Here is a 13,790-nt window from a genome sequence, read left to right on the forward strand (position 1 = left end):
AGAGGTAATGGTCTATCAAGATTACTAGTCATGCTGTCTTATAAACCATGCTGTTTACTTTTCTCTAGGAATTATCCCTTCGACATAGTGACATTGTTAAACCTGGTTCTATTCAAGGCCTCTGACACCAACAGAGAGATTTATGAAATCTCCATGCAGCTGATGCAGGCACGTATCACCTACTGGCACAGAAAACATTCATCCTTGAGCACAGAAAATAGAAATGGTAGTTGATCACTGAATTTCTGTTTATTGATAGGGTTTTATTTATTTCTACATATCATTGGATATGTGGACATAAAGAGTGAGAAAACAATCATGTAATCTTCTATAAACATAGTAATTTACTGATGCTTTACCTTTAATACTATACTAAAATAGGCATTAATTAGCTTTGTTACTTCTAACCTTTATTAAATACAATTGCTCCTGAGATGTCCGGCTTATGTTTTTCATACCATGTCTTACTTTCCTACCTCTTTATAGATACTTGAAGCAAAGCTTTTTGTATATTCAAAGAAAGTCGCCGAACAAAGACCCGGCAGTATTCTCTATGGGACGCACGGGCCACTGCCCCCCCTCTATAGCGTGTCACTCGCCCTCCTGTCCTGTGAACTGGCCAGGATGTACCCTGAGCTCACGCTCCCACTCTTCTCAGGTACCACACAGTAATCAGTAATGACATAGGTGATAACTTCTTCTGCACTAAGGAACTTCTCTTTTTAATTTCTAGTTTACCTTTAGAGTCAAAATTCGTGATGCTAAATTTCCAGATCAGAATTGCTGTGGGCTAAATCCAGTTATATATGGGAGTAAATTCTAGAATATCTTTAAAATGTAAAAAATAAATTGTTTATCTAAAATAGTATTGGTATACACATACATACAGCAAACACAAAGATGCTTAGGTTAATAATAATACTTCTGCATACATTATATATGTAAATTTCCCAAAGAAATTGACTTCCCAAAGAAACTAAATATGGGCAGTACCACTTATAATACATACAATTGTTGTGAGTTGGCTGTTGGTGGTGGTGACAGTGGTGGTTTTTTGTAGCTTATATGTTGCTACATAGATAAGTTGTTGAGAGTTTGATTTTTGGCACATCTTTATGAGCAATCTTCATGAATAACTTCTGTGAAAATCCATTTTTAAGTAATTGCATTTGTTAACTTCTTGCCTAAGCTCATGTTGCAGCTTGCCAAGAGGCAGATTTTGGTCTCTTGAACTCATCCTCTTTTTGAAGTGAATAAAAATAAATTTTTATTTATTTTTAAAAGAATAGTAGGGGTTAGAGCCCCAGGACAGATAAGATGGGGATGGAGAGAGCACAGAGCTGTCATCAGCAATACCGCTTTGTCCAGATCCTCTTCGGTCCTCCCCATCTCTGCATCCCCGATTACAATTCAACCCCCATCTGCTACGCAAAGCATACAGCACTCCTCAACTCAAAACTTCTCTGCCCAATTGTCCTACATACAATGGCTGGTGTTAATAATAACGGCTTCCATTTAGTGAATGGTTAATATGGGCCAGGCTCTGTGCCAGGCACTTTATGTGCATTGCATTTGTCACTTAGTCTTTACAACCCCTGGTGTAGTACAGTGGTTAGAGCAGAGGCTCTGGAGTCAGGCAGCCTGGGTTCAAACCCTGGCTCTACCGCTCTCCAGCTGTTTGACCTTGGGCAAATCTCCATTTCTTCATCTGCAATAATAAGAACCCCCTCATAGGGTGTTGTGAGGATTAAAATGGGCTAATGAAAACCAAGCAATTGGCCCAGTCCTAGCATGGAATTATCACCACCGCCACCACTATCATCCCTATTTTTACACATGAGAAACTAAGGCTTAGAGATGTTAAATAATTTGCTCAAGACCATATAGCTAGGAAGCAGCCAAACCAGAATTAAATGTAAATCTGTCTTCCTCCAAAGCCAGTGCTACAAAAATTGGAACTACTTAGCTAAGGAAAAAAAAAAAAAACTCTCCTTTTCCAAACTTGCTTTCTACCTTTTCATCCAAGAATTCTCTACTTCGATCCCACTTAATCCTTGACCAACACTCCAGGCCTTCTTATAAATCCTTGCTTCTGTACATGCTGTTGCCTTTGCTGGGAATGGCCCTACCCCCTCCCTAACTTCAGCCTTCCTTAAGATCTAACTTAAAGTCCACCTCTACTGTGCAGAACTCTCCATCTACTTGAGGCAGAGCTAGTCACCTCCTTGTTTAGTACCTTAAATAGTGGAGAGACCCAAGAAAAGCCTTTTTTAGTAAATTAATCCTCTTCTTGAAAAAGTAGAATTTATTTTTATTCACTTCAACTGAGATTCAGGTGCTGCCTATGTGCTAGGCACGGTGCTTGGGTTCTAGGAATACAGAGGTGAATAAAACAGTATCTCCCATCAAAAGTTCATAGTCTAGTGGTAAAGACAGATATACAATCATGTGATTTTGATACAGTGCAGCAAATGCAATTTTTAAGAACTTATGCTCAATGTATGAGATGGACGCTGAGGGAGTAATCAATTATCGGGCCAGGAATATCAGGAAAGACTTCCCAGAGAAACTGATATCTGAGCTGCAGTTTGAAAGAAGAGTAGAAATTTGCAGAACAGACAAGTAGTTGATGGAAATTACCAACCAAGAGAAGAACATTTGCATTGGCTTAGAGGTATAAATAGCCTGATGCATTTGGGGGATTATACAGAGCCCCATTTGGCTAACATAACATGCAGGGAAGGGAGAAAGCTAGAGATGGCCACAGACAGACAGACAGGCAGAAGTCCCGTCTTAGAAGGCCTTGTATTGCACACTAAGGAGTTTGCAGGCCAGTGACCTTCTACATGTGCTCTTTGAACCCCCATTTAAGAGCCCTGTGAACAGGGAGGGCATCCAAGCAAACTGCTGGGGTTCTGAAAGCCACTGATGAGTTTCAAACAAGAAGAGGGGGTGACAAGATCAGAATGCATTTTAGAAAGACTGGCTGCAGTGTGGGGGTGGATTAGAAAACATCCAGTCTAGAAAGAGGAGACCAGATAAGAAACGGTGACAAAATTACAAGGAGGAAATGATAAATGATAAGGGCCTGATTGAAGATAACCCAGTGAGAGTGGAGAAGAGAGACTGAGTCAAAAACTGCTGGGCAAGTGTACGGGAGAGAGTGCCTGCTGTGATATCTGGGAGGTCGCTGTGATAACCCTCCACCAATATAGCGAAACCCAATGCAGGGAGAGAAGGTTTCAGGTGAAGCAGAGATCAGGAGCTCAGCTTGGGCTATTGGGTGCAGGCATCTGCTGGACACCCCTCTGTACAGACAGGCCTGGACTCAGGGGAGGCCAGCACCAGAGACTCATGAAAGAATAGGAGGTGTTAGAGCCACAGGCACAGATGAGAGCAGGAATAGAGAGAGCCCAGAGTGAAAGAAAGGATATGCACACCCAACTTTTGCAGCCTGGGCCATGGAAGAGCAAGGGAGCAGAGAAGGAATGGGGAGAGAACACCCAGGATAGAGTTTCATTGAAACCTAGAGAAAAATGAGGCTTTATAATAGAAGGAAAGAGTGTGCAGTCCTCAGCTTCCAATGCAGTTGAGAGATCACCAGAAGATATGGTCTAAAAATGACCCTCTGGAATTCGCAACTCATTGGTAACTGCCGATAGTTTCCATGGGGAGGTAGCAGCAGAAGCCAGATTGCAGTGGCCTGGCTGAGAAGGAAGGAAAAAAGAGAAGCTGGCGCTCCAGGAGGCTGCAGAGTCGGAGGAGGAGTTTTTAAGGCTGAGCGAGATTGGAACATGTTTATTAGCTGAGAGGGAGAAGGTATTATATTAATAGTACGCTGGGAGAGGCTCGCAATTCGGGAGAGAGGAGATAAACAGCAAGTTTAACAACATCACATGCTCATATAATGAACTGCAAGCAGCTTCAACCTACATTTTCTTCAAGATTTTACCTTTTGGCTATTTTGATTTATGGGGAATAACTTTTTTAAAGTAACATGGAAAAATTAGGAGGTTATAATAGATTCCTAACTCTTGTTTCACTGCCTTTACTTTTATAAACCCTGTGGTGAGATTTTTATTGCCTGTAATTTCAGGTGACCTAATTACTTGTAAGTAGCCAGACAAGTTATTCAGGTCCCTCCCAAAGGAGCCAGAAAACATGTGAGCATCCCACTGACATTGCTCACATTTTATTTAAATTGTTTCTGGAGGGATGAATAGGGGGTTGTTTGCATCTCTGTGGCATTTTTTTTCTCTTTCCCTTTCAAAAACACCTTTACTGTCCAAAAGCTACATAGGTGCTTGGGATACCTCAGACAGACATCCCCACCCTCCGGGACCTCACATCCAACAGACAAATGCAATTAACATAATAAACTAGCAAATTATGTAGTATGTTAGAAGGTGATCATTGCTACTAAAAGTCTGTAGATTTTTATAGCATTGTTAAAAGATAGGTATTTTAATAGCTGCTCTCCCACTGATTGGAATTTTATGTTTCCCTCTCCAAAGTCTTGCTAGTGGAGTTTAAATAGTTCTTCCACCGTAAAACTACCCCGAATCTTTGCAACCAGAAGTCATTTTCCTCCACTGAACCCCCAAAACGTTCTGTGCCTTTCTTGTGTCATTTGTCGCTGCCTCTCTTGCCCCAGAGTTATTTGTCAACATAATTTGTCTCAGAGTCTCCTCAGGGGCAGCAACTGCATCACTAGTCAGTCTTTGCTGTCTCTGTTGTGCCTAGGACAGTGGCTTGTACCTAGAAAATACCAGTACGTGGGGATGAATGAATGTTCTGATTTTAGGAGGATCTGAGTATGTGACATAACAGTTCATAACACCGGTCATAACATTCGTGAACTTCGAAATTAAGTAATTTTGAAGTTTTTGACCTATATAAAACATAATAGCTTAACTCGGTCTGATTATTGTAGTATACCATTAAATATATTCTTCAAAATAAAAAATCATAATTTTAATTTTAGGAAAATAGTCAAATCAATTACATCTTGGTATAATTCCTGGCATCAGTGTTGTTCTATTGTTTAGCAGCCATGAGCTAAATGAGATTATGTGCCACGTTGGCACCAGCATGGACCACACTTTCTGATTTCCCTGAGGATAAAACATTTTCTTCTCTAGATATGAGAAATAGGAGATTATTTCACAGCCTACTGCATATACATAAAGCTGTGCTTCTATATCTGTAGAAAGCTTATTCAGATTATAAAATTAAATACTGCTGGCAGTGACACAATGCAAAATACTCTCTGGTGAAATGACTGGGCTGGACGTAGAGCTTCCCCCTCTGACTCGCTCATCTCACAAAGGGCAGCGCAGCACTTGGCAGGCACCTTCCTCCTGCTTGGCAGCTTTCAACTAGACCCCATAAACTGGGTTTATTCCTCTTGGAGGTACACATCTCACTTTTTAACAACAAATGTTTCATGGAATACACCGTGTAAGACATTAGGTTAGGGAGAGATAATGATCATTGTTAAAATAATTCTAATCACAATTTCTAAGAGCCTGCTGAGCATATGATTATATCTTCATCTTTACAAGTAGCCCAATGTGGGACCCTATCAGCCCCATTTGACAGATGAGGACACTGAGGAGCAGAGAAGTTAAATAACTGGCCCAGGATCACATGCAGCTAGTATGTGATGGAACTGGGATCTAAACACATGGCCCTCTGACTGCAAGTCCCTTGTTTTGCCCACTCTGAGATACCCCTTCTGTAGCAGTGGATTTGAACTCAGGAGGGCTCCACCTCACTCTACTTTCACACAGCCTGTGCTTGTCCCACGGTGCTATTCCCCTTCCCTGCAAAGAGCACCAGACACGGAGTGACAGGCTTGCAGACAAGCCTTGGTTTTATGATTTTGTGGCCTTGGAGAGCTTCTTTATTTGAAAATGCTTTGTAAATGAAGGCACTGTTTGATCTGCAAGTTGGTGTTCGTATTTTAGTTTATTTTGATGAAATAACGTCCAGCTCTCCATCACCACACTTCTCTTTAGAGGTAAGCCAGCGATTCCCCACGACACACCCCAACGGACGTCAGATCATGCTCACCTACCTGCTGCCCTGGCTGCACAACATTGAGCTGGTGGACAGCAGGCTCCTCCTCCCAGGGTCCAGCCCCAGCAGCCCAGAGGACGAAGTCAAAGACCGGGAAGGAGAAGTGACTGCTTCTCACGGGCTGAAAGGGAATGGCTGGGGCTCTCCGGAAGCCACATCACTGGTCCTGAATAACCTCATGTACATGACGGCCAAGGTAAACTCAGAGGAAATGTGCCTGAAATAGCAAAGTTTCATCATAGAGAAAACCCTGGATTAATCAAACCCCCTGCGGCAAACCCAGGGAAAATGGCATTTATCATTTAAGATCACACGAATGGGGCTGAAGGGTGGTGATGGTTGCACAACCTTGTGAACTGAACTACACACAGAAAATGGTTGTGAGGGCTAACTTTACATTTCATATATTTCACCACAATTAAAAAATAAGCCTAAAATTCTAAAACATCACATGAATAGGTATTGTGGATGACCGATTTGTACATTATAAACTGCTCTCCTAAAAGATGACATCTTTCTGATGATTGGCCATGTTTACCTCTTCTTATAATTTTGAGATGGCCATGACCCTCAAAACTACTTTTAATCAAACATTTTATATCCTTGCATTTTTCACATGTGTCTCCTGGGCTGGTTTTTGTTTCCTTTGCTATAGTATGGAGATGAAGTTCCTGGACCAGAAATGGAAAACGCGTGGAATGCACTAGCCAACAACGAGAAATGGAGCAACAACCTAAGGATCACCTTGCAGTTCCTCATCAGCCTCTGTGGGGTCAGCAGTGACACAGTTCTCCTGCCCTATGTAAGTGACTCTCCGACTTTCAGGAGTGAGTGTTCCTGCTGGGGCTCCCATGTGCAATTTGCAAGTCAGAATGTGCTCTTCGCTCCACCTAAAATAGAGATGCCTAGTTATGTTGGTCACACTAATCTCCCATGAGCTCATCCAAATGTTACATAAAAGTTCCCTTCTGCCCCCCAGACACAGGGTACATGCACTAGTGATGCCTCTGTCATCTCCTTGCTCTGAGCCTTGGGACACAGAAACCTATTAAAACAGAGGGTGGATATTTTTCCAACGGTCACCAAAAGCTCCCTTCTATAAACATTAGACCTGTTATGTAAGAGACACTAGGTAAAGCATTATATTATCACTAATAAAAATACTTAATGTTTACATCTTGATGCTCTTAAAACAGAATAAAAACGCAGAGTATCCAAGTTTCTCTCTTTCAGTTCAAGTGGTAGAAGAGAGAAATCCCTCTGAGATGGTGGATATTTACTGTTGGTATTTAAAGGTGATGGCATCACCAGAAACTCGAACTCAGTTGGCATTTCTGTGCTGGTTGTTTTATGCCTTCCTGCTGTTTCAAGCTACATAAGCCTCACTGTAGTTCACAGGCCTCAGGCTGGACTGTGAGGCCTGCAATATCTCAGAGCTTTAATCTAGAGTTATTTTAAAAACTGAAAACCATTAAACAGTTAAAACTCGTTTGTTTCTAGGGGAGAAGAGAATAGCAGGGAACTGGATTCCCTTTTAAACAAAATAACTAGCAGTTTTTTCCCAGGATTTGTATAAATAAAATTCTTTCTGAAGATAAGACTTTCAGATGGCAAATTTTCAGTTTGGAGAGAATGCACATGCCCCCAAAGTAACTTTTTTAAACTCAGCCATTAGAAAAGGTAAGGTCTTTAACAACACACTCCTGTCAGATGAGCATGTGAAGAGAGGTGGATTTTAATCCAAGCACTTGGTTCATCCTAGGATAGCACCAAGATTAGCTATCAGGACGCCAGCTCCTGGGTGATGACGTACTTATCTAAATGAGCGGGTTATCGGCCTAGCGTTTCTGTGGACTAAGCTCTGGAAAACGTCCCTTGTTTTCTCGTTTTCTTCTCAGATTAAAAAGGTGGCAATATACTTGTGCCGTAATAACACCATTCAAACCATGGAAGAGCTTCTCTTCGAGCTACAGCAGACAGAGCCGGTGAACCCCATCGTCCAGCACTGCGACAACCCGCCCTTCTACCGCCTCACAGCCAGCAGCAAGGCCTCCGCCGCAGCCTCCGGTAGGGAGAAGAGTCACGGGGCAGATGTCTGGTCATGGGCCCCTGGGTTTTCCTTTATGTAGATCCCTGAAAGGATGAGTGTGCGCTGGTTACTTTTTCTTATTCCTGTGGAGACATTCAATGAAGAGATGGCTTAAGAAGTGCTCAGACTCTTAGGGCATTGCTAAAGTAATGAAATGATTTTATAAGGATGACCAGTATCGGTGGCCCAGTAATCCTCTGCCACAGAGCTTTTTACTTCAGGCCAGTCCTAGGCAGGACACTGGAGTAACTCAGGAATGTCATTTCTGGACCCTTTCTCTTATAATCATGGGATTCCCTGGGCTAATATTCTCCCAGGGTTGACCAAAATACCCTCAACAACATTATCACTCTCAATAAATTGGTGTGTTGGCATCGTTTCACGAAATATATACCATCCTCCTCAAATTCCTTGAAGCTGGCTCAACTTCGATTTACCTAACATTATACCTGCCTTCCAGTTCCTCTCCTCTGCCAGTCTCTTGTGCCCCCTTTTTGCTCTCCACCCCGCTGCCCGAGCAACGCTCTTACACAGAAGCACTAGCCCAAGAATCAGAAGCTCTAGGTACTTGGACTTGCTTCACTAGCATTAGTTTAATAACTCCTGGACCCAGAAATACTAAAGCAGCCAACAGCAGAGCCGACCACTGTAAATAAGCTCGTTACCTAAGTGGCCAGGAAGAAAAGGTTTCAAGAATGTTGTAGCCTGGCTTTACAAGAGAGTAAAGGAATTTGGTTTGACCATAACAGATGTCTGGGATTCTCCCATTTCAGTGGTGTAGGCTTGGAAATTTGTTTAGAATGTCTGAGATTGTACAGAAGAGGTAAGGAATCTTTCAAACATGAGATTTTATGGGAGGTCCTTTCCCGGAATCACTTGAGACTTGAGCTTGATGCTTCTGCGTGCATGTTTTTCCAAAAGTTTTTCTTCTAATCCTATCTACAGGAACCACCTCCAGCAGCAATACCGTGGTTGCTGGCCAGGACAACTTCCCAGACGCCGAGGAGAGCAAGATATTGAAAGAATCTGATGAAAGGTCAGTGCACAAATTTGACTTAATGTCCAGTATAACTTTCAGCAGTAGTCTATACAAAGGCATCAATACGAGTTTGTGGGATTTCATAAATTATACACATACACCACAATCCGTCTCTGTTTTGAGAAACACAGGCTGATGTTCTGACTCTCTTCCATACATCCCTAAAGATAACAGTTCTCCCCTCACCAAGTCAGAAAAGAGAAAGATAAACAGGGGTGTTGTTCTGGTGGCAAAATCCCACTCACCCCAGGGCTTAGTAGTGGGCACAGACCATCTGGAATTAGAGGGAATTGCCATGTGAATTGTTCAAATCTGGTTGTTGAACAATTTCTTCGGGATAGAGTAGATGTTTTGAGGTAAGTTCTGTGAAACGTCATCATTCTTATTTTATTTTTGCTTTATCATGTCTTGTTTAACCAGGAACCCTATCTTTTCTGCTAAATGAAGTCCCCATTCCCTTTACATTAGCTCTTTAATGTAAGTCAGTCTCTGGAGTTCTGAAGGCTCCTGCTCTAATTCAGGCACCTGCTGGCTTCCTCACTGCTCACTGGGCTGCCGAGTGGCCATCAGGTGGACGCCCATCTGCAGGGGCTTCCATTCCGACTGGAAGCGCCACCCAGTGGATCATAAATTACAGACCCTGTCCTTCACGGTTCTCTAATAAAGGCCTTTCTTTCTTTCTTAGAAATGAATAAAGGTTTTCATGCTCCACACATTACTTAAAGTACAATGTTATAAATTAGCATGTTTTTTAATCTGTATTTGCTAATACCTTCTTTGGAAAACCACCTCATGGTAAAAATCACATTTCTCTAAAGATATTTTACTTTCTGACTGGAGTGTAACATTCTTGATCATTTATTTAGTCTAAGTTTCCTATCTGAATTTTATTTGAGGTACGAAGATGAAAGATTTCCACACATTAACATCTCATTACAACGGCCTCTTAAGGACCACAGTTCTGAGTGTCCCGCCTAAGTTTTTAATTGTGGCCTTTGGACTTAAGAAGACAGTTGCCTCTGTAATATCAAGATCAGAGAGCACCTTCCAGAGAGGTTTTCTTGTTTAGCTCTGGCTCTCCTGCTCTGTCACTGTATCTCTGTTGGCCACTGAAAAGCCTGAAGCCTTTATCTACTTATTTATATTACATATCAGATTCTTTCATACTGACCATATCTATCTACCTATAAATATACTGATTGATCATATTCATATGCACAAACACACATATATGAATATTCTGTCCCAAAGGATACCACTATCCATTGATCATATATTCCATCTACACTATTTCTCTACTATATTCTTTCTTTTCCATGAAAATAGGCTGAGACCTGAGCCTAAAATTCCTTCTTTCTCTTCAATCTAATTACCCTTCCTTCCTTGTAGTCCCTGGCATGTTGATTTATAGGTACTTGTACACATGCTCGTCTCAGCCACTAGATTTTAATTCCTAGAGAACAGATACTATGTGTCTCTTACACACATTTCTATCCTCAGTGATTAGCACACTATGCTGCACACAGTAGGCGTTGAAAAATGTTCATAAGTGAATGGAAATAGAAGAAACTGCACAGCCCCAGAGGTCGATAAGCCATGTGAACACCGTCCAGGCTCTGCTTGTCCCTCCCGCTCACTAACCCATCATGGGAGACAGTGATTAACTCTGTTCTTTTTAGTCCTTGCAGGCAGAGTCTACAGAGACAATGTCATTCAGGAAACCACCCAGGCTGCTGTGTCACACGGCTCCTGGGGGTTCTCCTCAAGACACATTGTTCATTCCAGGGAGCGCCATGGAGTTGGGCAAAGCAGACGCCCTGACACCGTGTTCTTTTCAACTAGATTAATGGTTCATTAATGTGATTCAGGGATATTTAATAATACCATTCCTACTGACAAAAAAAACAAACTAACCACGTAGCTTAAAGTAAAAGATCAGTAAAGCAAGAGTAAGAACACGAGCCAAACTATGAGGAGGGGGAGACAGTTGTGTCAAAAGCCCTAACTGAGGAAAACTACTACAATTTATCATTAACCTAACTCTGAGGCCCCCATAGTCAAAATAAAAAATATAGAGAGAGAGAAAATTTTATAATTTTCACTGTATTTTTTTAAAAAAAGAAATTCATCAGAAATTAATAGAAAGCACACCTAAACTCTAAGAAAGATTCATCATGTTCATTTTATTAGACAACAAAATGAACATAGATTTTTATTAAAATGGCAGTTTATAGCAATTTTTAAAATATGTAGAAATAATCTTCATAAGTATTTTGAATATATCAACCCTTAATAAAAGCCTATTATAAATTTATAATCCCACAAAAGGATTTTTCAAAGGGAGCTAAAGCAATAAACTTTAAAGCTGGATAAATTTTTGATGATCTGTGTTTGAAACAGAAGTAGAGATTATATAATCTCCGAATTGATAGTATTGACATACATTAGCATATATTAACATACTATTAATACAGTGGCCTAAGTATTAGTTTGAGCTAAATCTATAGGATAAAACTTAGGGAAACAGTTTATCCTTCTAGTTTGTCTCTTATGGGAGCTATTTTCATATGTTTCTTAAGACGTGTACCTTTGATGTTAAAAGGGTCTTCAATCTACTTAATCCTTGAAACTCTTAGACAGAAACTCTAGAGAGACCAAACCCAAAATAGATTTTTTCAACCCAGAAAAGCAAGGGAAATAACAGATTTTGCTCTTGGGAATTAGCTCTGTACTTTTTCTTTGTCAAGTGTACACCTGCTGCACTGTGGTTTCAGTTTTCTGCAGAGCAAGGGGAACAGTCTGGAAGGGGCTTGTTCCTCCCCTTCATTCAGCCTTAAAAACTCTACCTAACATCCCTTTAGATCTATCCCAAAAAGGAAAAGAGAATAATTGCCATCCATTCTGTCATTCTTCCCTGCCCGGGGCCCTCAGAGCACCATTTAAAGCCCAGCATACATCACAGTTCGTTGGTAGCTAGGGGTGCCACCACCTGATGGCCATCTCCAGATGAGGCCTTCTTTCATCACCTGCTTTGTTCCTTGCTGAACGGTGTATCAGCATAAATACGATTAAAGAATTTCTTCAGAAGGTAATAGGTTTGTCATTTTTCTAATTTCCTAAGTATCAGTCTGATTTAGACTGGTGCATGGCCTGATTTGTACGAAACTACACAGATGTCCTAGATACTCTGTTTTTGTAGATTCACAAAGTAATAGCCCCAAAGATGTGACAGTGCAGAATGTTTGAAGTCACTGCGGAAAAAATAGTTGTATCAGGAAGGGGGAAAAAAGCTGTTGCAAATATCTAAGTGAATAAAACCAAAGTTAGTCTAGTCTATTACATTTTTATAATTCAGCAAATCCAAATCACTGATGCAATATTGTGAGGTTATATACCTGGGACAAGGTATACATCTTAATGGCACATCCAGTACTTTTTCCTGAAATGTTACTTTCTCTATACGTTGGTGCAGACTCCTGTAGCCCTGCATCTTCCAGTGTTCCAGAGGGAAATAGAGTGTTGAACTGTTATGAATTAAGTCAGAACACCCAATTAGTGATGTAAGGAGACACACCTATTTGGGCTTAAATTTTCCAGATATGTCTAGATAGCCTTAGTTCTTTGTTTTGGCTGTATATATGTTGAGTAGATAAAACCTACCATATATCATTTTATATAATATAAATATAAACAAACCATTTTGCCCACACTTCCCCTGAACCACACCCTTCTTCTACCTTATGGGTCTTTGGATGATAAATATGCTATGATTTGAAAGCCTATGATTCAAAAGCCCTGAGACAAGGCTTTCTAGAAATCCAGTAGGAGCATAATAACTAATACCTTACAGTTGGATAGTGTCTTGCTGTTTCAGAAACACTCTCACATCATTTCTTTGGATCCCCAAAGTAACCCCAATAAGATAAAAGGTGAAGTCTTTTTGCAGCTGGGGAAACAATTTCTCCAAGGAGGTAAAGGCCTTGGCCAAGGCGACAGAGCTAGTGAGTGAGACCTCAGTCTTAGAGCCCCGTGTCCCATGCTGGGAGGCAGCGTGGCATGGAAAGCAGCCTGCGCTGCCACCTCCCTCTGGTTGACACTGGACAAGCTGTTTAACTTTGCTCATCCTCAGTTTCATCATCGTAAAGAAAATAATGCTTAACTCAAAGATGAGAGAGCAAAATCAAATAAGATAATGTACATGAAGTTGTTATACTTCAATTTTTTTCTCTCTCTTTTTTGTTTACTTCTTAACATGCCACAAAAGAGACCAGCCAAAAGAGTCCCTTTGGTCCATACTGTACCCCAACCACTACCTTCTCTTGAACATTCTCAGATTATTTTAAGGGAAACTTTAAAGCCGGGTAAAGTCCAAGATTTGCTATGAAACTATTTTTGTGTATTTCCAATTCTATCTGCTGTCACTTGTTTAATCAGCCAGGAAATATTTACTGATCACCCACTGGGTGCCAGGCTATCTGAATAAGGCAATCATATCATTCTGTGTCATGCTCATGTTCTTTCCAAAGCAAATGGTACCATTTTCCAGTTCAATTGAAACATTAGCCTTAAAATTTTTATCTT

At 41.0% G+C, this 13,790-nt stretch overlaps 1 protein-coding gene across 1 annotated transcript in view; it reads left to right on the plus strand.

Annotated features, from left to right (window-relative positions):
• The window catches only part of FRY (furry homolog (Drosophila)), a 315,457-nt gene that overhangs the window by 233,472 nt on the left and 68,195 nt on the right, over nt 1-13,790 (plus strand). Inside the window, exons 30-35 of the mRNA XM_012642124.1 lie at nt 69-168; nt 487-658; nt 6,021-6,277; nt 6,737-6,883; nt 7,980-8,148; nt 9,116-9,206. Coding sequence (XP_012497578.1) covers nt 69-168; nt 487-658; nt 6,021-6,277; nt 6,737-6,883; nt 7,980-8,148; nt 9,116-9,206 — 936 coding nt within the window. The remainder of the gene's footprint in view (nt 1-68; nt 169-486; nt 659-6,020; nt 6,278-6,736; nt 6,884-7,979; nt 8,149-9,115; nt 9,207-13,790) is intronic.

Source organism: Propithecus coquereli, unplaced genomic scaffold (genome assembly GCF_000956105.1).
Source record: "Propithecus coquereli isolate 6110/MARCELLA unplaced genomic scaffold, Pcoq_1.0 Scaffold175, whole genome shotgun sequence".
Classification (NCBI taxonomy): Eukaryota; Metazoa; Chordata; class Mammalia; order Primates; family Indriidae; genus Propithecus; species Propithecus coquereli.